Source organism: Salvelinus alpinus, chromosome 11, assembly GCF_045679555.1.
Source record: "Salvelinus alpinus chromosome 11, SLU_Salpinus.1, whole genome shotgun sequence".
Lineage (NCBI taxonomy): Eukaryota > Metazoa > Chordata > Actinopteri > Salmoniformes > Salmonidae > Salvelinus > Salvelinus alpinus.
The window spans coordinates 40,392,330-40,418,494 of record NC_092096.1 but is presented as its reverse complement, the minus strand read 5'-3'; the positions used below and the strand labels follow the sequence as shown (position 1 = coordinate 40,418,494).

Below are 26,165 nucleotides of genomic sequence, written 5' to 3'. Positions count from 1 at the left end.
TTTTCATTTTTTATTAATTTGTAAACATTTCTAAAAACAGAATTCCACTTTGACACTATGGGGTATTGTGTGTAGGCCAGTGACACAAAATCTCAATTTAATCCATTTGAAATTCGGGCTGTAACACGACAATGTGGAAAAAGTCAAGGACTAGAAAAATACAGAGATCTAGTCTATGTTCCTAGGTCAAGGGGCGTGAATACTTTCTGAAGGCTCTGTGCATGTAGGCAGGGGTATATTGAAACAATCTGCGTTTCCCAACGAGTTCAAAGCACGTGAATGCATCCAACTGGTAAATACCACCTTCCCACTTGGTTATGAAGGTAGGGTAAGTTAAATGGCCAACTAGGCCTATTTGAGGTACTCCAGATATAACTAGCTATATTTATGACAATATTCCATAGAATAATTATTGGTAGATTTCAGTTAATTGGTTGCATTTCTAATTAATGCTTGGCTAGAGTGAAATCCAGTACTGTGTCCTCAGAATAAGAATTCAATAAGCAACATTGGCTGCATTTACACGCAGCCCAATTGTGTTCTTTTGCCACAAATTGGTCTTTAGTCCAATCAGATCTTTTGCCAATAAAAGAGCAGAATTGGGCTGCCTGTGTAAACGCAGCTATTATGGCTTGTAATTTTCTCTATTTCATGCAAGCCTCTAGAGCCCCTTTCAACTATATCCAGTCTTTCTCTGTTAGCACTTACCTCAAAGAGTTGAAATGTGTCTCCTCTATACTGTAGAAAACAAGTTATTTTAGGCTACTTGCAGGCACGCACCTGTGTTGCACTGCTGACCCAAACCCCCTCTAAATGAATCTCACAAATGACCTAATTAGGATTTTAATAAATTACCTATTAGTCAGTGGCAACCCGTCATTCAGGGCCTTTTGAGCCCCACCTGTTTTGAGCTCCACATTTCTAGCAAAAAAATGTTGGACTTGCCTGTTTTGCATGTTATTTTGGCATTAATACCTGTCACGTATCAGTTTGCAAACACTGTAAAAAATATAATTGGGATTAACAAAGCCACATACAAACATGGTCTCTTTTTTGTTTTTTTGAGTAAGGCAGCTCCAAAATGCAGGTGTTTCAGCCTAGCTCAGTGCTTTCTGTGGCGGTGGGGCAAGCCAACAGAAAATACAGAGCGTTGTGCAGTGATTGGCTCAGTGTTGTCACTCATGGGGACTCTACAGTACGTCACCGCCAAGTCTAAGGGTAGAGCTCTAAAATTCTAGCCCCTTGGGTGCTGCCATTGACTTACATTAATGTGCCCATCCAAGAAGGCTCAAGGTGATTGGCCACAGATAAAATGACATCAAATCACGTTATGTCTACAGTAGCTTTGATTGGCCTCCCCGAGTTCCCAGTTGTCTTGAAAGCACCATAAATCCAGAGAATGCCAGATTTTGATGACAAAATTTGGCCACTGTGACGCAGAGAGTCGAGAAGTAGGTGCACGTGGTAAATGTAATAAAAGGAAGAACATGGAACGATACAACATGTTTCTTGACATGAAACACAGAAACAATACTGCCTGGGCAATGAACCTAAGGGAGTGCCAGATAAAGGGGAGGTAATGGAGTCCAGGTGTGCCTCATGATGATGCCAGGTGTGTGTAATGATGGTTGCCAGGACCGGTGGTTAGTAAACCAGCGACGTCGAACGCCGGAGGGGAGTAGCCACAGGACGATGCCAGCCAGAGTAACGGCCCCGAGGAGCAGGCCGGTCTGCGAAGATGGAAATTACGGATGATGTTGGGATCCAGAATGTCATCCACAGGAACGCAACACTGTTCCTCTGGGCCGTACCCCTCCCAGTCCACAAGGTATTGGAGCCGACACCCACGACGTCGGGAGTCCAGTAGGCATCTCGTTCCAGCTAGCGACTGGAACGAGCTGCAACAAACATTCAAAGTGGACAGTTATCTCAATCTCTTCATTCAAAGACTCAATCATGGACACACTTAGTGACAGTTGTGGCTGCTTTGCGTTATGTATTGTTGTCTCTACCTTCTTGCTGTTGTCTGTGATCAATAATATTTGTACCCTGTTTTGTGCTGCTACCATGTTGTGTTGCTGCCATGCTGTTGTACAAGGTCTCTTTGTCGTGTTGTCTCTTGTCATGTGTTTTTGTCCTATATTTATTTTTAATCCCCAGCCCCCTTCCCCTCAGGAGGCCTTTTGGTAGGCTGTCATTGTAAATAAGAATTTGTTCTAAATAACTGACTTGCCTGGTTAAATAAAACATCTGATTCCATGTGCTTTTTGCCTGTTCAGACTGCAGGAAAAAGAACAGACTCGAATCGAAAAAGATTTGAGTCACTTCAAACTGCCAATGCGAACAAGGCTTAAGTGGTCACCGTAGGCTTAACTGTCAATCATCTCTGGGTACACGCCCCCGAGTCCCACCCTTTCCCATGGCATTGAGCAGCATGCAGTGTAGCGTAGCTCATAGTTTGTGTGAAAGTTTACTACAGGGTTAGGTCACAGATACATATTGTACATAGTACGCAAACACCCCGGGAGGAACTCCGGCGAACGAGACAGACCAGTGTTCCGCTGGATTACCTAGTGGGCGTGCAGCCCTCTCTTACCGCAGCCCAGTGTGTGTAGGCTTCTGCCGCGCTCATTGAGCTCGCTAATGGGAAATTGTTACTACCTGCTTCCCAGTTGACAGAGAACCCGTAGCATGGCTCAGGCGGTCACGGGCGGCTCTATGGAAAGGGTGATTCTGGATGATTGAGCGTTGTATCCGCCATCCCTTGAGTAGGAATAATACATTCTGTTGTTGCGGCAGTGAGTGGATCTATTCCCTAGTATGTAACCGGTGGTTTGCGATAGTGCCTCGGGCATCGTGGACGCGCGGTGGAACGGAATAATCAATATTTGGACCGTTATCTGATTGACCATCGTTAGTGCGCCGACATGTCGAACCTGGTCAGGAGCAAGAAGGACAAGGAGATAATTGCAGAGTATGAGAGCCAGGTGAAAGGTATGTTTTTCTAAAAAGCAATTATCACTAACGCGTCACACATCCACACCCACGCGAACCCGCGCACATGCACACACCGATATGTACTACGCGCACATATACACCCCTCATACACACCCTCATGTGTATACACCCCCCTCTCTCATAGGCACATTCATATACACACACACCTGTCCATATACACTACACCTGCCTATTATGTCTGATCAACCGCCTCTCACACATGGATTGTTTGGAAAATGTGTAGTGGGGATGACACCTCAGTATGAGAAGTCAGTATTTCTGGGTTCATCCTGAGTGCTGTAAGGTGCCTGAGGGGGAGAGGATGAGGGGGGGGATTCTGCAGCGCCCTTGAGCATTCTCAGCCATGTGGAAGTGAGGGTGTTTGCCAGTAGTAGGCTACACTACAGTCAGTGGGTATAGAGTGGAGTAGTAGTGGGTATTTGTCATAGCTGGGAGCTCTGTCTGTCTTTTTCTGTCTGTGTTGGTTCTGTTCCACTGTTGGTTTGCATGTATTGGTTCACTTCAGAGGCCGTGACTGCAGCGGGCTCCCCCCGGTGTGTCTGACAAACTGTATATAATGAGCACTCTGCGTATGGTGGGAGTGGGACATGGCGTACGTTTCATCGTCTTGTCAACCCCACTGATGTCCCCAAGGAGAGAGGCGTGTTATGGTTACTGTGACAGTCGGACCTCTGCACAGTGCTATAGCTATGGAACTGCCCCCCCTCCCCACCATGACGTCCTGTGGTACGGTATGAGATGAGGGAAGCATCTGGGGAGAGCACTGACTGGCTGTACAGGTGTTCCACGTGAGACCGATTCTGTTAAATGTCACATCTTACAATAGCACTGAACTAAATACATCCTCAGTCATGGATGGATGTTGAATACAGACTTGTATCACGGGTGACCTGGCTGACTACTTTGTGTGGTGAGCGTTCTGGCGCCCAGAGCTGCTGAGGCATCAGCATCCTACACTGTGTTACACAGAGTGGAAGAGGAGAAGGGCAGTGGCTATAATCAAATCAAATGTTATTTGTCACATACGCTGAGTACAACAGGTGTAGACCTTACAGTGAAATGCTTACTTACAAGCCCTTACCAACAATGCAGTTTTAAGAAAATAAGTGTTAAGTAAAAATAACAGTTAAAGAGCAGCAGTAAAATAACCGTAGCGAGGCTTTATACAGGAGGTACCGGTACAGAGTCAATGTGTGGGGGGGGCACAGGTTAGTCGAGGTAATTGGGGTAATATGTACATGTAAGTGGAGTTGGTGTCCACATCACCATCAAACTATCATGGTTCAAACACACCAAGACAAGCTTCCTGCCATCCAGGACCTCTATACCAGGCAGTGTCAGTCTCCTGAGGGGGAATAGGCTTTGTCGTGACCTCTTCACGACTGTCTTGGTGTGTTTGGACCATGATAGTTTGATGGTGATGTGGACACCAAGGAACTTGAAGCTCTTAACCTGCACCACTACAGTCCCGTCGATGAGAATGGGGGTGTGCTCGGTCCTCCTTTTCCTGTTGTCCGCAATCATCTCCTTTGTCTTGATCACATTGAGGGAGAGGTTGTTATCCTGGCACCACACAGCCAGATCTCTGACCTCTCTATAGGCTGTTTCATCGTTGTCAGTGATCAGGCCTACCACTGTTGTGTCGTCGGGAAAAACTTAATGATGGTGTTGGAGTCGTGCCTGGCAATGCAGTCATGGGTGAACAGGGAGTAAATCAAATCAAATGTTATTGGTCACATACACATGTTTAGCAGATGTTAATGCGAGTGTAGCGAAATGCTTGTGCTTCTAGTTCTGACAGTGCAGTAATAACTAACACGTAATCTAACAATTCCCCAACAACTACCTAATACACACAAATCGAAATAAGAATATGTACATATAAATATATGGATTAGCGATGGCCGAGCGGCATAGGCAAGGTGCAATAGATGGTATAAAATACAGTATATAAACTCAGCAAAAAAAGAAACGTCCCTTTTTCAAGACCCTGTCTATCAAAGATAATTTGTAAAAATCCAAATAACTTCACAGATCTTCATTGTAAAGGGTTTAAACACAGTTTCCCATGCTTGTTCAATGAACCATAAACAATTAATGAACATTAAAGTCACAGTTATGAAAACTTAGGACACTAAAGAGGCCTTTCTACTAACTCTGAAAAACACCAAAAGAAATATGCCAAGGGTCCCTGCTCATCTGCGTGAACGTGCCTTAGGCATGCTGCAAGGAGGCATGAGGACTGCAGATGTGGCCAGGGCATTAAATTGCAATGTCTGTACTGTGAGACGCCTAAGACAGCGCTACAGGGAGACAGGACGGACAGCTGATCGTCCTCGCAGTGGCAGACCACAGACCTACAGCTGCAACATCGAGAGCATCCTGACTGGTTGCATCACTGCCTGGTACGGCAATTGTTCGGCCTCCGACCACAAGGCACTACAGAGGATAGTACGTACGGCCCAGTACATCACTAAGCTGCCTGCCATCCAGGACCTCTACACCAGGCGGTGTCAGAGGAAGGCCCTAAAAATTGTCAAAGACCCCAGCCACCCCAATCATAGGCTGTTCTCTCTACTACCGCATGGCAAGCGGTACCGGAGTGCCAAGTCTAGGACAAAAAGGCTTCTGAACAGTTTTTATCCCCAAGCCATAAGACTCCTGAACAGGTAATCAAATGGATACCTGGAATATTTGCATTGTGTGCCTCCCCCAACCCCTCTTTTACGCTGCTGCTACTCTCTGTTTATCATATATGCACAGTCACTTTAACTATACATTCATGTACATATGTACATACTACCTCAATTGGCCCAACCAACCAGCGCTCCCGCACATTGGCTAACCGGGCTATCTGCTTTGTGTCCGGTTTACGCTACCGGTTTACGCCAACCCCTCTTTATGCTACTGCTACTCTCTGTTCATCATATATGCATAGTCACTTTAACCATATCTACATGTACATACTACCTCAATCAGCCTGACTAACCGGTGTCTGTATGTAGCCTCACCACTTTTATAGCCTCGCTATTGTTTATAGCCTCGCTACTGTATTTTTACTGTTTTTATTTCTTAACTTACCTATTGTTCACCTAATACCTTTTTTGCACTATTGGTTAGAGCTTGTAAGTAAGCATTTCACTGTAAGGTCTACTACACCTGTTGTATTCGGTGCACGTGACAAATAAACTTTGATTTGATTTGAGACCACGTGTAAAAACACCTGCACAGGATCGGTACATCCGAACATCACACCTGCGGGACAGGTACAGGATGGCAACAACAACTGCCCGAGTTACACCAGGAACGCACAATCCCTCCATCAGTACACAGACTGTCCCCAATAGGCTGAGAAAGGCTGGACTGAGGGCTTGTAGGCCTGTTGTAAGGCACCAGACATCACCGGCAACAACGTCGCCTATGGGCACAAGCTCACCGTCGCTGGGCCAGACAGGACTGGCAAAAAGTGCTCTTCACTGACGAGTCGCGGTTTTGTCTCACCAGGGGTGATGGTTGGATTTGCGTTAATCGTCGAAGGAATGAGCATTACACCGAGGCCTGTACTCTGGAGTGGGGTCAATTTGGAGGTGGAGGGTCCGTCATGGTCTGGGGCGGTGTGTCACAGCATCATCGAACTGAGCTTGATGTCATTGCAGGCAACCTCAACGCTGTGCGTTACAGGGAAGACATCCTCCTCCCTCATGTGGTACCCTTCCTGCAGGCTGATCCTGACATGACCCTTCAGCATGACAATGCCACCAGCCGTACTGCTCGTTCTGTGCATGATTTCCTGCAAAACAGGAATGTCAGTTTCTGCCATGTCCAGCGAAGAGGCCGGATCTCAATCCCATTGAGCACGTCTGGGACCTGTTGGATCGGACGGTGAGGGCTAGGGCCATTCCCCCCAGAAATGTCCAGGAACTTCCAGGTGCTTTGGTGGAAGAGTGGGGTAACATCTCAGGAGGAGATGCACTGCAGTACTTAATGCAGCTGGTGGCCACACCAGATACTGGCTGTTACTTTTGATTTTGACCCACGTCTGTGGAACTTGTTCAGTTTGTGTCTTTGTTCAGTTTATCTCTCAGTTGTGGAGTTTTGTTATGTTCATACAAATATTTACACATGTTAAGTTTGCTGAAAATAAACGCAGTTGACAGTGAGAGGATGTTTACATATGATATGAGTAATGTTAAATATGAAAACATTATTAAAGTGGCATTATTTAAAGTGACTAGTGATCCATTTATTAAAGTGGCCAGTGATTTGGGTCTCAATGTAGGCAGCAGCCTCTGAGTTAGTGATTGCTGTTTAGCAGTCTGATGGCCTTGAGATAGAAGCTGTTTTTCAGTCTCTCGGTCCCAGCTTTGATGCACCTGTACTGACCTCTCCTTCTGGATGGTAGTGGGGTGAACAGGCAGTGGCTCGGGTGGTGGTTGTCCTTGATGATATTTTTGACCTTCCTGTGACATCGGGTGCTGTAGGGCAGGTAGTTTGCCCCCGGTGATGCGTTGTGCAGACCGCACCACCCTCTGGAGAGCCTTGCAGTTGAGGGCAGTGCAGTTCCCGTACCAGGCTGTGATACAGCTCGACAGGATGCTCTCGATTGTGCATCTGTAAATGTTTGTCAGGGTTTTGGATGACAAGCCAAATTTCTTCAGCCTCTTGAGGTTGAAGAGGCGCTGTTGCGCCTTCACCACACTGTCTGTGTGGGTGGACCATTTCAGTTTGTCTGTGATGTGTATGCCGTGGAACTTAAAGCTTTCCACCTTCTCCACTGCTGTCCCTTCGATGTGGATAGGGGGGTGCTCCCTCTGCTGTTTCCTGAAGTCCACGATCATCTCCTTTGTTTTGTTGACATTGAGTGAGAGGTTGTTTTCCTGACACCACACTCCGAGTGCCATCACCTCTTTCCTGTTGGCTGTCTCATCGTTGTTGGTAATCAAGCCCACTACTGTTGTGTCATCTGCAAACTTGATGACTGAGTTGGAGGCGTGCATGGCCACGCTGTCGTGGGTGTACAGGGAGTACAGGAGGGGGCTGAGCACGCACCCTTGTGGGGCCCCAGTGTTGAGGGTCAGAGAAGTAGATGTTGTTTCCTACCTTCACCACCGGGGGCGGCTCGTCAAAGTCCAGGACCCAAATGCACAGGGCGAGGTTGAGACCCAGGGCCTCCAGCTTGGAGGGTACTATGGTGTTGAATGCTGAGCTCTAGTCAATGAACAGCATTCTTACAAAAGTATTCCTCTTGTCCAGATGGGATAGGGCAGTGAGATGGCGAATGCATCGTCTGTGGACCGGTTGGGGCGGTATGCAAACTGAAGTGGGTCTAGGGTGGCCGGTAAGGTGGTGATATGATCCTTGCCCAGTCTCTCAAAGCACTTCATGATGACAGAAGTGAGTGCTACAGGGCGGTAGACATTTAGTTCAGTTATCTTTGCCTTCTTGGGTACTAGAAAAATGGTGGCCATCTTGAAACATGTGGAGACAGCAGACTAGGATAGGGAGCGATTGAATATGTCCATAAACACACCAGCCAGCTTGTCTGCGCATGCTGAGGACGCGACTAGGGATGCCATCTGGGCTAGCAGCCTTGCAAGGATTAACACATTTTAAGTGTCTTACTCACGTCGGCCATGGAGAAGGAGAGGGGGGGTGGCACAGTCCTTGTAAGCTGGCTGCGATGGTGGCACTGTATTATCCTCAAAGCGGGAGGGGACTGAGCACGGACACCCCTGAGGGGCCCACGTGTTGAGGATCAGCATGGCAGATGTGTTGATACCTACCCTTACCACCTGGGGGCGGCCCGTCAGGAAGTCCAGGATCCAGTTGCAGAGGGAGGTGTTTAGTCCCAGGGTCTTTCGCTTAGTGATGAGCTTTGAAGGAACTATGGTGTTGAACGCTGAGCTGTAGTCAATGAATAGCATTCTCACGTAGGTGTTCCTTTTGTCCAGGTGGGAAAGGGCAGTGTGGAGTGCAGTAAAGATTGCATCATCTGTGGATCTGTTGGGCCGGTATTCAAATTGGAGTGGGTCTAGGGTTTCTGGGATAAGGGTGTTGATGTGAGCCATGACCAGCCTTTCAAAGCACTTCATGGCTACAGATGTGAATGCTACGGGTCGGTCGTCATTTAGGCAGGTTACCTTAGTGTTCTTGAACACAGGGACTATGGTGGTCTGCTTGAAACATGTTGGTAGTACAGACTCAGTCAGGGACAGGTTGAAAATGTCAGTGAAGACACTTGCCAGTTGGTCAGCGCATGCTCGGAGTACACATCCTGGTAATCCGTCTAGCCCTGCGGCCTTGTGAATGTTTTTAAAGGTCTTATTCATATCGGCTATGGAGAGCGTGATCACACAGTCGTCCGGAACAGCTGATGCTCTCATGCATACTTCAGTGTTGCTTGCCTCGAAGCGAGCATAGAAGTATTTTAGCTTGTCTGATAGGCATGTATCACTGGGCAGCTTGCGGCTGTGCTTCCCTTTGTAGTCTGTAATACAGTTGTTTGCAAGCCCTGCCACATCCGACGAGCGTTGGAGCCGATGTAGTATGATTCAATCTTAGTGCTGTATTGACGCTTTGCCTGTTTGATGGTTTGTCTCATGGCATAGCGGGATTTCTTATAAGCGGTCGGGTTAGAGTCCTGCTCCTTAAAAGTGTCAGCTCTACCCTTAAACTGTTGCCTGTAATCCATGGCTTCTGGTTGGGGTATGTACGTACGGTCACTGTGAGGACAACGTGATCGATACACTTATTGATGAAGCCAGTGACTGATGTGGTCACTGCCATCGGAAGAATCCCGGAACATATTCCAGTCTGTGCTAGCAAAACAGTCCTGTAGCTTAGCATCTGCATCATCTGACCACTTCTTTATTGACCGAGTCACTGGTGCTTCCTGCTTTAGTTTTTGCTTGTAAGCAGGAATCAGGAGGACAGAATTATGTTCAGATTTGCCAAATGGAGGGTGAGGGAGAGCTTTGTGCGTGTCTCTGTGTGTGGAGTGAAGGTGGCCTAGAGTTTTTTTTTTTTCTCTGGTTGCACATTTAACATGCTGGTAGAAATTAGGTAAAACTAATTTAATTTTCCCTGCATTAAAGTCCCCGGCTACTAGGAGCACTGCCTCTGGATGAGCATTTTCCTGTTTGCTTATGGCCTTATACAACTCATTGAGTGTGGACTTTGTGCCAGTATCGGTTTGTGGTGGTAAATGGACAGCTATGAAAAATATACCAACTCTCTTGGTAAATAGTGTGGTCTACAGCTTATCATGAGATACTCTACCTCAGACGAGCAAAACCTCGAGACTTCCTTAATATTAGATTTCGTGCACCAGCTGTTGTTTACAAATATACACAGACCCCCACCCCTTGTCTTACCGGAGGCAATTGTTCTATCTTGCCGATGCAGCGTAAACCCCGCCAGCTGTATTTTATCAATGTCGTTGTTCAGCCATGACTCTGTAAAACATAAGATATTACAGTTTTTAATGTCCCGTTGGTAGGATATTCGTGATCGTAGCTTATCTATTTTGTTATCCAATGATTGTACGTTAGCTAATAGGACTGATGGTAGAGGCAGATCACCCACTTGCCGTCGGATCCTTACAAGGCACCCCGACCTACGTCCCCGATGTCTCTTTCTCCTGCGAATGACGGGGATGTGGGCCTTGTCGGGTGTCTGAATTAAATCATTCGCGTCCGAATCGTTAAAGAAAAAAGCCGTCGCGGACCCCGATGAAATTCTATGAAAAACACTATACAAATGTAATTTATTATTATTATTATACTGAGGACTGCACACAGAACAGTAGGATATTCCAACCAAGATGGTTGCCAGGCCACATACACTGAACATGGCTCTACACCCATCATAATTACATGGGCATGTTGTAGGGGTGTGTGGGATGAACTCTCTTACTCGCTCGCCCTCACATGCTCTCTCACAGCACCACAGAGCACATAAAACATATTCTGACTTTATCACCTGCAGTGCCTTCATGCCCACATGATCACTTATCTCAGAAAAGGAAATGGCTTTCACTTTTCACAGGAAAGAAATCCACATTGTTGTGAAAAGGCCTGATGTCCCTGCAGGTTGATATCAAAGAGAAAGGAGGAAATGGAGATGACTGTTAGAGAGTTTGGACTGAAATGGCATGATGTGTGTGTGTGTGTGTGTGTGTGTGTGTGTGTGTGTGTGTATTCTGATCAGGAAAGGTCACGAATACATCCTCAGCTCAGCCACGCACACACAGACACACATTGCTGAGTGGAACTCAAGAATTCATAGAAGATAATTTCCTCCTTGCTTCTTTACTCATCTCTTTCTCTCCCTCCTGCTGTCCTCTTTCTGTCACTGATGAACTCTGAATGCACAGGCTCTTCCCTGGGCACACAAATCAAATTAAATCAAAGTTTATTTGTCACGTGCGCCAAATACAACAGGTGTTACAGTGAAATGCTTACTTACAGGCTCTAACCAACAGTGCAAAAAAGGTATTAGGTGAACAATAGGTAAGTAAAGAAATATAAACAACAGTAAAAAGACAGTGAAAAATAACAGTAGTGAGGCTATATACAGTAGCGAGGCTATATACAGAAGCGAGGCTATATACAGTAGCGAGGCTACATACAGGCACCGATTAGTCGGGCTGATTTGAGGCAGTATGTACATGTAGATATGGTTAAAGTGACTATGCATATATGATAAACAGAGAGTAGTGTAAAAGAGGCGTTGGCGGGTGGCGGGACACAATGCAGATAGCCCGGTTAGCCAATGTGCGGTGGCACTGGTTGGTCGGACCAATTGTGGTAGTATGTACATGAATATATAATTAAAGTGACTAAACATATACAGTGGGGAGAACAAGTATTTGATACACTGCCGATTTTGAAGGTTTTCCTACTTACAAAGCATGTAGAGGTCTGTAATTTTTATCATAGGTACACTTCAACTGTGAGAGACGTAATCTAAAACAAAAATCCAGAAAATCACATTGTATGATTTTTAAGTAATTAAATTGCATTTTATTGCGTGACATAAGTATTTGATCACCTACCAACCAGTAAGAATTCCGGCTCTCACAGACCTGTTAGTTTTTCTTTTAGAAGCCCTCCTGTTCTCCACTCATTACCTGTATTAACTGCACCTGTTTGAACTTGTTACCTGTATAAAAGACACCTGTACACACACTCAATCAAACAGACTCCAATCTCTCCACAATGGCCAAGACCAGAGAGCTGTGTAAGGACATCAGGGATAAAATTGTAGACCTGCACAAGGCTGGGATGGGCTACAGGACAATAGGCAAGCAGCTTGGTGAGAAGGCAACAACTGTTGGCGCAATTATTAGAAAATGGAAGATGTTCAAGATGACGGTCAATCACCCTCGGTCTGGGGCTCCATGCAAGATCTCACCTCGTGGGGCATCAATGATCATAAGGAAGGTGAGGGATCAGCCCAGAACTACACGGCAGGACCTGGTCAATGACCTGAAGAGAGCTGGGACCACAGTCTCAAAGAAAACCATTAGTAACACACTACGCTGTCATGGATTGAAATCCTGCAGCGCACGCAAGGTCCCCCTGCTCAAGCCAGCGCATGTCCAGGCCCGTCTGAAGTTTGCCAATGACCATCTGGATGATCCAGAGGAGGAATGGGAGAAGGTCATGTGGTCTGATGAGACAAAAATAGAGCTTTTTGGTCTAAACTCCACTCGCCGTGTTTGGAGGAAGAAGAAGGTTGAGTACAACCCCAAGAACACCCTCCCAACCGTGAAGCATGGAGGTGGAAACATAATTCTTTGGGGATGCTTTTCTGCAAAGGGGACAGGACGACTGCACCGTATTGAGGGGAGGATGGATGGGGCCATGTATCGCGAGATCTTGGCCAAAAACCTCCTTCCCTCAGTAAGAGCATTGAAGATGGGTCGTGGCTGGATCTTCCAGCATGACAACGACCCGAAACACACAGCCAGGGCAACTAAGGAGTGGCTCCGTAAGAAGCATCTCAAGGTCCTGGAGTGGCCTAGCCAGTCTCCAGACCTGAACCCAATAGAAAATCTTTGGAGGGAGCTGAACGTCCGTATTGCCCACCGACAGCCCCGAAACCTGAAGGATCTGGAGAAGGTATGTATGGAGGAGTGGGCCAAAATCCCTGCTGCAGTGTGTGCAAACCTGGTCAATAACTACAGGAAACGTATGATCTTTGTAATTGCAAACAAAGGTTTCTGTACCAAATATTAAGTTCTGCTTTTCTGATGTATCAAATACTTATGTCATGCAATAAAATGCAAATTAATTACTTAAAAATCATACAATGTGATTTTCTGGATTTTTGTTTTAGATTCCGTCTCTCAGAGTTGAAGTGTACCTATGATAAAAATTACAGACCTCTACATGCTTTGTAAGTAGGAAAACCTTCAAAATCGGTAGTGTATCAAATACTTGTTCTCCCCACTGTATGAGTGTATCCGGCGCCAAAAGAAATGGCCGCTTCGCTTTCTTAGGAAACTATGCAGTATTTTGTTTTTTTGTTTATTATTTCCTACACTGTTACCCCAGGAAATATTAAGTCTTATTACATACAGGCGGGAGGAACTATTGGATATAAGGGCAACGTCAACCAACATTATGACCAGGAATACGACTTTCCCGAAGCGGATCCTCTGTTTGGTCCACCACCCAGGACAATGGATTGGATCCCAGCAGGCGACCCAAAACAACGGCGCCGCAGACGGAGCGGTCTTCTGGTCAGGCTCCGTTGACGGGCACATCATCCACTGCTCCCGAGTATACTACTCGCCAATGTCCAGTCTCTTGACAACAAGGTAGACAAAATCCAAGCAAGGGTTGCCTTCCAGAGAGACATCCGAGATTGTAACATTCTGTTTCACGGAAACATGGCTTATTCGGGATACGTTATCAGAATCGGTACAGCCACCTGGTTTCTTCACGCATCGCGCAGACAGAAACAAACATCTCTCTGGTAAGAAGAAGGGCGGGGGTGTATGCCTTATGATTAACGAGTCGTGGTGTGATCATAACAACATACAGGAACACAAGTCCTTTTGTTCACCTGACCTTAAATTCCTTACAATCAAATGCCGACCGCATTATCTACCAGGAGAATTCTCTTCGATTAAAATCACAGTCGTGTATATCCCCCCCCCCCAAGCAGATACCTCGACTGCCCTGAAAGAACTTCATTGGACTCTATGTAAACTGGAAACCACATATCCTGAGGCTGCATTTATTGTAGCTGGGGATTTTAACAGGGCTAATCTGCAAACAAGGCTCCCTAAATTTTATCAGCGTATCGAATGCGCGACCCGGGCTGGCAAAATTCTGGATCATTGTTACTCTAACTTCTGCGACGCATACAAAGCCCCCCCTCGCCCATTCCGTCGGCAAATCTGACCACGACTTCCATTTTGTTGCTCCCAGCTTTTCGACAGAAACTAAAACAGGAAACGCCCGTGCTCAGGTCTGTTCAACGCTGTTCCGACCAATCTGATTCCACGCTTCAAGATTGCTTCGATCACGTGGACTGGGATATGTTCCGGATAGCGTCGAACAACAACATTTATGTATACGCTGATTCTGTGAGCGAGATTATTAGCAAGTGCATCGGTTATGTTGTACCCACGGCGACTATTAAAACCTTCCCCAACCAGAAACCCTGGATTGATGGCAGCATTCGCACAAAACTGAAAGCGTGAACCACTGCTTTTAATCAGGGCAAGGCGACCGGGAACATGACCGAATACAAACAGTGTAGCTATTCCCTCCGCAAGGCAATCTAACAAGCTAAGCGTTAGTATAGAGACAAAGTAGAGTCGCAATTCAACGGCTCAGACACGAGAGGTATGTGGCAGGGTCTACAGTCAATCACGGACTACAAAAATAAAACCAGCGCCGTCGCGGACCCCGATGTCTTGCTTCCAGACAAACTAAACAACTTATTTGCTCGCTTTGAGGACAATACAGTGCCACCGACACGGCCCGCTACCAAAACCTTTGCGCTCTCCTTCACCGCAGCCAACATGAGTAAAACATTTAAACGTGTTAACCCTCGCAAGGCTGCAGGCCCAGACGGCATCCCCAGCTGCATCCTCAGAGCATGCGCAGACCAGCTGGCTGGTGTGTTTACGGACATATTCAATCAATTCCTATCCCAGTCTGCTGTTCCCACATGCAAGAGGACCACCATTGTTCCTGTTCCCAAGAAAGCTAAGGTATCTATCTAAACGATCAATCACCTCCACCCTACCTGACACCCTAAACCCACTCCAATTTGCTTACCGCCCCAATAGGTCCACAGACGACGCAATCGCAATCACACTGCCCTAACCATCTGGACAAGAGGAATACCTATGTAAGAATGCTGTTCATCGACTACAGCTCAGCATGTAACACCATAGTACCCTCCAAACTCGTCATTAATGGTCTCGACCCCGCCCTGTGCAACTGGGTCCTGGACTTTCTGACGGGACGCCCCCAGGTGGTGAGGGTAGGAAACATCTCCACCCCGCTGATCCTCAACACTGAGGTGTGTTCTTAGCCAACTCCTGTGCTTCCTGTTCACCCATGACTGCGTGGCCACACACACCTCCAACTCAATCATCAAGTTTGCAGACGACACTACAGTGGTAGGCTTGATTACCAACAACGACGAGACGGCCTACAGGGAGGAGGTGAGGGACCTCGGAGTGTGGTGTCAGGAAAATAACCTCACACTCAACGTCAACAAAACAAAGGAGATGATCGTGGACTTCAGGAAACAGCAGAGGGAGCACCCCCCCTATCCACATCGACGGGACAGTAGTGGAGAAGGTGGGAAGTTTTAAGTTCCTGGGCGTACACATCACAGACAAACTGAAATGGTCCACCCACACAGACAGCGTGGTGAAGAAGGCGCAACAGCGCCTCTTCAACCTCAGGAGGCTGAAGAAATTTGGCTTGTCACCAAAAACACTCACAAACTTTTACAGATGCACAATCGAGATCACCGCCTGGTACGGCAACTGCTCCGCCCACAACCATAAGGCTCTCCAGAGGGTAGTGAGGTCTGCACAACGCATCACCGTGGGCAAACTACCTTCCCTCCATGACACCTACACCACCTGATGTCACAGGAAGGCCAAAAAGATCATCAAGGACAACAACCACCCGAGCCACTGCCTGTTCACCCCACTATCATCCAGAAGGCGAGGTCAGTACAGGTGCATCAAAGCTGGGACCGAGAGACTGAAAAACAGCTTCTATCTCAAGGCCATCAGACTGCTAGCCACTTTAATAATTAAAAATGTGATGTAGGGCCACCCGGGTGGCGCAGTGGTCTAGGGCACTGCATCGCAGTGCTAGCTGTGCCACCAGAGACTCTGGGTTTGCGCCCAGGCTCTGTGGCAGCCATCCATATATTTATATGTACATATTCTTATTCAATCTTTTACACTTCTGTGTAAAAGGTAGTTGTTGTGAAATTGTTAGATTATGTGTTAGCTATTACTGCATGGCCGGAACTAGAAGCACAAGCATTTCGCTACACTCACACTCACACTATCATCTTCTAACCATGTATATGTGACAATACAATTTGATGTGATGATAAACAGAGAGTTGCAGCAGCGTAAAAGACGGTTTGGGGGGGGGGGGCACACAATGCAAATTGTCCAGGTAGCCATTTGATTACCTGTTCAGGAGTCTTATGGCTTGGGGGCAAAGCTGTTGAGAAGCCTTTTTGTCCTAGACTTCGCACTCCGGTACCGCTTGCAGTCTATGACTAGGGTGGCTGGGGTCTTTGACAATTTTTAGGGCCTTCCTCTGACACCGCCTGGTTCAGAGGCACACACACACTGAATCGACATCGACACAGTGAATTTGAGTGATTCGATTTAATGAGAGCACCAGAGAGAGAGTGTGCGCGTGTGTGTGCGCCCATCCCAGTCTGGCAGCTGGCCAAAACACACTTGGGGATGCCCTGCATTACAATGACCACTTAAAGATACAGCACTGCTTTGCTGCTGCTCTCTCCCGTCTTAGCGGAGGTACATGTATGTATCTGAATTGTCGCTATGTGGATTTGCAGTCTGCCTTCCCTCCCCATCCTGTGATTGGTCAGGAGCAACTGTGTTTATGAGGGGGGCTGTTCTACTCACGTGATGATGTCACAGTGAGTGTTGAGTGTTGATCTGAAGCCCAGGTATACCCAGGTATTCTGACCTCTATGTATTTCACAGTGCTAATGTCTGGCTGGCGGTCTCTGTGTGCAAAGATATTAGGCATTTTTGAAATGTTTGGTAACATCAAGTGATAGCTTGTATCATATAAGCCTGAATGATAAGTGCAAAAGAGGGAAGGGGAGAGAGGAATGGAAGGGGAGAGAGGAATGGAAGGGGAGTGGAAGAGAGAGAGGGAAAGAGGGGGGCCCTGTGAAAGTGAGCTCTTCTGCAAGCAGCTCTGCTTTTGCCTGCGTCTGCATGTGTGTGATTACTGACCCCACATCTGCATGCCTGGGAGGGAAGGAGGGAGAGAACGAAGGGAATGGAACGAGAGAGGGAGGAGGGAAGAGATGGAGGAAGCAAAGAAGGAGAGATGGAGAGAGAGCACTCACAGAAGTGTGTGGTTGTGAGACTGAAGGAAGAAGAAATTGGTGGCCAATGCCAACACTTACGTGTGTGTTCTGCCCTCGTGTCCTTGGACCTGTTTGTCATGGAAATGAGCCAGGATGAGCTTCCTCTTCCTGTTCAGCTGTGACATCACACACACACACACTCCAGGTGTCTAAGCCATTAAAGGTAATGTAGTGTCAGATTGGTGAAATTAATTGTTCTTGGTTTGTGTGGAGTTGTATTATTCACAGTCATACATTCATATCAAAGACACCCCCCACTCCTCTTAGACAACAAACAAGAGCAACAACATGGATGGAGGAACAAGAGAAGGGAACCATTTCTACAGCATCCAACAGAAGTCATGTATCTCACTCACTCCTCAGGCTCGCTGTCTCTCTCTCCCTCCCCTGTATCTACCCCTCCATTTCTCCCTTCCTTTCTTAATCCAGGCTGTATCACAACCAGCCGTGATTGGGTGGCGCACAATTGGTCCAGGTTTGGCCGGGGTAGGTCGTCATTGTCAATAAGAATTTGTTCTTAACTGACTTTCCTAGTTAAATAAGGGTTCAATAAAATGAAATACAAATCCCTCTCTCTCTCCCTCCCTACATCTCTCTCATAGCGCGGCTGTCTCTAAGGAGTCATCTTGGACCGCATCCTTTGCCCACAATAACATTAAAGAACACACACATTATACAAACACGCACACAAACAGAAAGGTAGTATTTTCAACTGGTTCTATTACCGAAATATGGTTCCTTTCCCTCCACTTGTTTGATGTTCCCAGACTCTCTATGTTTAGCAAAGGCTATTAAAGAGTCCCTCAGTAGAGTCAAGAGAGAGGGAAGGGAGAAAGGTATTTATGGGGGGGTCATAAACCTTACCCACAGGCCAAAGTCATGACAAGGGGTAAATTGGTCATCAAAAAGAAAGGAGGACCAAGGCACTATTCATATAATTAATTAAAATGCCTTCATTAGTATGGCATGTTCAATAGAAACAACATTTAAAAGAAAGTAGACAAAGTCTTTGCCTGGAGAAAACCAACACGCAAGAATTCAGAATCACATCCGCAGAGAAGGAAGCCGAGATCTGTTTCTTTCAACTTTACAAGCAGTGACGATGAGGATCACCCCAGACACTCAGAGGCCAGCTCCTCCCAAGATTTTTTAGATCAGGAAGAGGTGTCACGCAGGTTCCTCAACAAGAGGGAGAGGACGCGGAAGAGGCCAACACGGAGGGGAAGGAGGAAATCAAGACTATCCAACCACACGGAGCAGGACCAGAACAAGACTTTGATCAACATTTCTGGAGAACCCCTTTCTGATGATTGCATAAGGGTATTGTCTAAAGGACTGTCCTTTGCCCCCACATATTCAACTAATGCATTTAATACAAGGATTGACCTATTTAGTTTCTACTGGAATCTACATCTGAAGGCCTGGTACAAGCAAAACATCTCTCCAACTACAGACGCCAGTGTCTCCGGTCAGGCAGTTTCTGTTCCCTCAAAAACACCTTTTAAGCCCAAGTCCACTTTTTGTCCAATTGTCCAGAATGCCACACTAAATACATTTGCCAAGAAAGTGAATTTTGATGTGGAGAATCTGTTTAAGGGTAAAATTGACTCCAACCAAACACGACGTAATCTTTCTAAGACAGAGAGGGATGCAGTTGAATCATTGTCCAGAAATGAACGGATTGTGGTTAAAGAAGCAGACAAAGGTGGCGCTACAGTAGTGTGGAGTAAAGACAAATATGTGACAGAAGCCTACCGTCAATTAGACAATGATGAATTCTACCAATCTCTTACCTTCAACCCTACAGAGGACCTAGAAACTGAATTGAAAGGGATCCTCACAGAAGCTAAGGAGAATGGCTACATTTCAGACAATTGGTTCAAATTTATTTTCAATGGCAGTCCGCGTATGGCTTCTTTTTACCTTCCAAAAGTCCACAAAAATCTTGAAAATCCCCCAGGAAGACCAGTCATTAGTGGTAATGAAAGTCTGACAGAACCCATCTCTAAGTACGTTGATTACTTTATTAAGCCTTTTCTGACGTCACTCCCAGCCTATCTTCAAGATACCACAGATATGTTGAACAAAATTAAGGAATTGAACAATATAGGTACAGCTTCCTTTTTAGTCACCATGGATGTGGAGTCTCTATAAACCACCATTGAGAGCATGAACAAGGTTTGGCAGCTGTGCACCATTTCTTGAGTACCCGACCTGAAACTGAGATGCCTCCTACAGAATTCATTGTCTCACTGACTGAATGGACTCTTAATCATAACATCTTTATCTTTCAGGACCGTATTTTTAAACAGGTCAAAGGATGTGCCATGGGAGCTTGCTACAGCCCTTCCTACGCTGGTTTGTACTTGGGTAAATGGGAAAATGACTTCATTTTGGATCCTTCTAATAACCATTTATTATATATTGATGATGTTTGCCTGTTTTGGTCCGGCTCAGAAGATGAACTTATTTCCTTCCACCAATACCTTAACAGTATTAACCCTAACATCAAACTAACTATGGAGTACAGCAAGGATAACATTAATTTTTTGGACCTCGGCATTAGTAAAAATGACAAAGGTTGTTTGCACACATCAATCTTTAGGAAGCCTACAGATGGGAATACCATTCTGAGGGCAGTCAGCTTTCCCACCAAAAGGCTAAAAGAGAATATTCCATATGGCCAATTCCAAAGAGTCCGCAGAATTTGCGATCAGGAAACACTACGGTGTCAAATCTGCTGAATTGGAGAATCGCTTCTTGAATCGGGGCTACAGCGTTCAGGTCCTGAAAGATGCAGGTATAAGGGCTGGATTACTTGACAGAGAGAACTTGTTGCGAAGGGGAGTGCCTCGTGATACATCAGAGAGAGTGTATTTTGTTACAAAATACAGCACTGAAGCAGAGAACATTAAAAGAATCATTAAAAATAATTGGGGAATCATCCAAAGTGATACACTACTACGCCAAGTCTTTCCTGAGCCACCAGTTGTAAGCTTTAAGAGATGTTCTACCCTAAATGACAAATTAGTCCACAGTTGTCTTCCAGGTGACTCTCAAAAAACTTGGCTTGACCACAACCCCAAGGGCTCTTTTAAATGTAACCAGTGCAACCATTGCAGAAATATTGCACAGAAAAAGTATTTTGTTGACACTGCTTCCAAAATGGAGTATTACATCAAGCATTTCATTAACTGCAAAACCACTCATGTCATCTATAGATTGGAATGTCCACAGTGCAAGGTGTTCTACATTGGACGGACAAAGAGACGCCTTCAAGACCGTTTAGCGGAACACAATGACGCCATACGGGGAGGCAATGAAGACTACCCCATGGCAAGGCACTACAAGTCCCTACACCATGGCAACCCTGCCTCCCTACAAGCTATGGGTATTGATCATATTCCGGCCTCTATTAGAAAAGGGACCGTCTTAAACAGTTAAACCAAAGGGAAAGTTTTTGGATTTACAAACTACAGGCCACTAAATACCCTGGTTTAAATGAAGATATGGATTTCTCACCCTGTAGTGGACATTTTGCTCAATTGCCCTCAGCTATGTTTAGACTGTTGTTGTTCATGTTTTGCTGTGTTCTAGTGTACTATGGAATATATTGCTTTCTTATTCTTGACACTTCTCCCAGTCATATTTAAGGTTAGAACTACCTTTTCTAGGCGTTCTGATACTTCTAGCTTGGAGTTGTATTTTTATGATAACATAGCTTCAGTATTTCACTTTTTAATGTGTATAGTATTGCTTACTAGGTGTGTCCAATCAATTTTGTAACCACTCCCTCTTCTAATTAGGGCTAAATGGAAAAGCTGTTCAAAAGAGGACATTGTATTATTTTTTTGTACTCCCTGACGAAGGCCATGCAGCCGAAACGCGTCGGATTAAAAAAAAAAAAAAAAAAACTTTGTTTCTATTGAACATGCCATAAAGGCATTTTAATGAATTATATGAAGAGTGCCTTGGTCCTCCTTTCTTTTTGATGACCAATTTACCCCTTTTACCAAAGAGCACCTTCTGTCTACCAAAATGTACTATTGTGTACCTTAGTAGCGCTTCCCTTCCTCCTCCTTCTGATAGGCCAATTGACATCATTTGAGTCAATTGGAGGTATACCTGTGGATGTATTTCAAGGCCTACCTTCAAATTCAGTGCCTCTTTGCTTGACATCATGGGAAAATCAAAAGAAATCAGCCAAGACCTCAGGAAAAAACATTGTAGACCTCCACAAGTCCAAACCCCTGAAGGTACCACGTTCATCTGTACAAACAATAGTATGCAAGTATAAACACCATGGGACCACGCAGTCGTCATACCGCTCAGGAAGGAGACGCGCTCTGTCTCCTAGAGATGAACGAACTTTGGTGCAAAAAGTGCAAATCAATCCCAGAACAACAGCAAAGGACCTTGTGAAGATGCTGGAGGAAACGGGTACAAAAGTATCTATATCCACAGTAAAACGAGTCCTATATCGACATAACCTGAAAGGCCGCTCGGCAAGGAAGAAGCCACTGCTCCAAAACCGCCATAAAAAAGCCAGTCTACGGGTTTGCAACTGCACATGGGGACAAATATCGTACTTTTTGGAGAAATGTCCTTTGGTCTGATGAAACATAAATAGAACTGTTTGGCCATAATAACCATCTTTATGTTTGGAGGAAAAAGGGGGAGGGTTGCAAGCCGAAGAACACCATCCCAACCGTGAAGCACGGGGGTGGCAGCATGTTGTGGGGGTGCTTTGCTGCAGGAGGGACTGGTGCACTTCACAAAACAGATGGCATCATGAGCGAGGAAAATTATGTGGATATATTGAAGCAAAGTCTCAAGACCTCAGTCAGGAAGTTAAAGCTTGGTTGCAAATGGGTCTTCCAAATGGACAATGACCCCAAGCATACTTCCAAAGTTGTGGCAAAATGGCTTAAGGACAACAAAGTCAAGGTATTGGAGTGGCCATCACAAAGCCCTGACCTCAATCCTATAGAATATTTTTGGGCAGAACTGATAAAGCGTGTGCGACCAAGGAGGCCTACAAACCTGATTCAGTTACACCAGCTCTGTCAGGAGGAATGGGCCAAAATTCACCCAACTTATTGTGGGAAGCTTGTGGAAGGCTACCCGAAACATTTGATCCAAGTTAAACAATTTAAAGGCAACGCTACCAAATACTAACTGGGTGTATGTAAACTTCTGACTCACTGGGAATGTGATGAAAGAAATAAAAGCTGAAATAAATCATTATTCTGACATTTCACATTCTTAAAATAAAGTGGTGATCCTAGCTGACCTAAAACAGGGAATTTTTACTCAGATTAAATGTCAGGAATTGTGAAAAACTGAGTTTAAATGTATTTGGCTAAGGTGTATGTAAACTTCCGACTTCAACTGTATCTGACACAGGAAAGAGAGGACTGGCAGAGAATACACAATGATAACCCCCCCACCTCTCCCACTCCCCTTCTCTCTCACACATACACACATTCTATATTTCTCCCTTCCTCATTTTCTTTCTCTCTCCTTATCTTGGTCTATCCCTTCCACACGGCCTCTCTCACACACACATGGACATGCAGACACACCAATCTCCAGGGGACCCTCTCCACTCCACTACCTGTTGTCTTGGCAACCACACACTGTGTGTGAACCATGTGACGAAGAAGGTGAAGACAGAGCTCATATCTGCCGCATCGACATTGACACACACACACACACACACACACACACACACACACACACACACACACACACACACACACACACACACACACACACACTGGTGTGCATGCACAGATATGCTTCATAAAGATCTCAATAGAATAATGTCATGGCCTTTAGCCTGAAGAATCTGATTTCCAGTCACGCATGCTCTCGTGTGTGTGTGTGTGTGTGTGTGTGTGTGTGTGTGTGTGTGTGTGTTTGCACACGCATGCACGTAAGTGTGCAGACAGGCACGTTCCCCACTGTGATAGTGGATTATCTAGTGAGCATGTGTTCTAACGCAAAATGGCTGCCATGTGCATCACCCAGGTGGGTGCCTAGCTACACATTAGTGGGTGATGAAGAGCGGTGTCATCATCTGTAAAGGGCTTTGAGACCTGGTGAAAAACACAATAGGAATACAATTCATTAGAATATGGGCCAGTACTCTGCAAAGGTGTTATGTCTGCATCTGTTAGTGTGTATTACTAGAGGTGTCTGTGTAACTGAATGATTGTGATTGTCTGTGGAGGTCTGGTTTAGGGTGTGTGCATGTATTTCTGTGTCCATGTCAGTGCAGGGAAGTGTGTAAACATGTCTGATTGTGTTTAGAGTATGTCTCTGAGTGTGTGTGTGGTGTGTATTTCTATAATCGTACGTGTATATGTCGCTGATTGTGTGTATGCCGTATATATCTGATTATAAGTGTATCTGTGTGTAGATGTGCGTGCCCAGCTGGTGGAGCAGCAGCGGTGTTTGGAACAGCAGACAGAGATGAGGGTGCAGCTGCTGCAGGACCTGCAGGACTTCTTCAGGAAGAAGGCTGAGATCGAGACGGAGTACTCCAGGAACCTGGAGAAACTAGCCGAGAGGTTCATGGCCAAGACACGCAGCACCAAGGACCACCAGCAGTACAAGTAAGAGGACGTGTGTGTGTGTGTGTGTGTGTGTGTGTGTGTGTGTGTGTGTGTGTGTGTGTGTGTGTGTGTGTGTGTGTGTGCATAGCTCATATGTGTTTAAGTGTAAACAGGGGCTTTATGTTTGTGTTGATTTGAGTACAACCTCCCCGATCTTTCTCCTACAGAAAGGACCAGAACTTGCTGTCTCCAGTTAACTGCTGGTACCTGCTGCTGAACCAGGTAATGAATCTGTTTGTTTGCATGTGTGCTCAATCCTGAAGGCACAAATTCATTAAAAAGTTGCCTGTGTTCAGGCAATGTAAGCACATGATCTATCTCGCTCTTCAGGTGAGAAGGGAGAGTAAGGACCACGCCACACTCAGTGACCTCTACCTGAACAACGTCATCACCCGCCTCACGCACATCAGCGACGACTCCACCCGCCTGCTCAAAAGAGTGAGCCAATCACAGCTTCTTCTCATGCACGTGTCACAGATCATCAGGGGTCAGCGGTCAAAGATGACTTTCCCAAGGGAATAGAGGGTTTAATAGCTTTGACGACAAGTCTGTTAGTATGAGGGGGAGCAAGAAGAGGACTAGAAGAGTTAATGTTTTCTAAGGAAAAGTAAAGGCTCATATTTCCCCCTGTGTATTTTCCCAGAAGCCTCTTGGTTTGAGAGGGAGCTATAAAAGGAGCCACAAAGAATTAACCTGATGGGTTTTAATCAAAAGTACAGAAGCGGTCCACATTTCACCCTGTGTATTTTCAGAGAAGCCTGCCTCCGAGTACTGTAGAACAAGTTAAACACACACACCCTTTCCGAGTTCAGCTCATCGTGTTCATTATTCATCTCTCTGTGGCTCCTGTTTTATTAATGAGAGCTAAAGTGCTGAGAGACCTGCTAGCTTGTAGCTACATATAGTACGCCTAGACATAGAGGCTTCGTAACTGTGTTATAACTGCTTATGAAGCCAGGGGCGCAACTTTGATTTTAAAAGTGGGGGGACATAAAGTTATTTATTTTTTATATATGTTTATTTTTTACAGTCGGATAAACACTCAACTGCCTACCCAACCGCTCGGAGGCGTCCGCATGGTCCTAAAGCACATCATTATCTCGTTTTGTATATCATTCCAATGATAAAACTGGCTGCTGTCCCCCCCCCCCCCCCCCGTCCACTGTGAAAGTTGCGCCCCTGTATGAAGCTCTAGCACACAGATGACACTTGTCAGTCACTGTGAGTGAGCCGAGGATGACACCGGCTGGTGACCATGACAACGCTGAGTTTCTGACAGCCTGGTGTCCATGGTGACCGGCTCAGCTGGTCCGCCTCACAGTGAGAAGGCTAGTGGAATGGGATTCATCCATTCTGGGATTTTAGAGTCATTTGGCTTAATGCAATATTAATGCTGTACAGAATGCTATAACTCAAACTCCCAAACTAGAAGGAGCTGTTTAATACATGAGGACTCAGACACACACACAGGAGCTAGGAGCTACAGCCCGGCTCCTGCCACTATATGTTTTATTTATGGATTCATCTGTTTATGGATGGATTTATTTATTCATATGCCCTCTTTATCGGATTATGAAACGTTTCTCATTTGCAGTGATGACCTCCCTTCTCCACTGTGTTGATGAAATATCTCTCTCCTTCTCTATCTCTTCCGCCATACCTCCTCTCTCGTCTACCCACTCTGCTCCCCTCCTCCCCTCCCCTCCCTCCTCTCTCAGAGTAAAGAGATCACCTTTCAGCTGCAGGAGGACTTGATGAAGCTCCTTAATGAACTCTACACCGTAAGTGACATCTATAACTGCCACACACACAGTCTCCATTAAACATGTCACTTTAGGGAGTTGAAGGCTTTTTTCTTACTGTCACTTTTCCTGTTCTTAAACAATACATCATCAA

At 45.8% G+C, this 26,165-nt stretch overlaps 1 protein-coding gene across 1 annotated transcript in view; it reads left to right on the top strand.

Annotated features, from left to right (window-relative positions):
- The first annotated feature begins 2,403 nt into the window (after positions 1 to 2,403).
- Positions 2,404 to 26,165, top strand: part of LOC139534156 (SLIT-ROBO Rho GTPase-activating protein 1-like) — a 35,119-nt gene continuing 11,357 nt past the window's right edge. Inside the window, exons 1-5 of the mRNA XM_071332989.1 lie at positions 2,404 to 2,994; positions 24,074 to 24,269; positions 24,437 to 24,491; positions 24,600 to 24,707; positions 25,988 to 26,050. Of these exons, the coding sequence (XP_071189090.1) occupies positions 2,928 to 2,994; positions 24,074 to 24,269; positions 24,437 to 24,491; positions 24,600 to 24,707; positions 25,988 to 26,050 (489 nt within the window). The 5' untranslated portion in view covers positions 2,404 to 2,927. The remainder of the gene's footprint in view (positions 2,995 to 24,073; positions 24,270 to 24,436; positions 24,492 to 24,599; positions 24,708 to 25,987; positions 26,051 to 26,165) is intronic.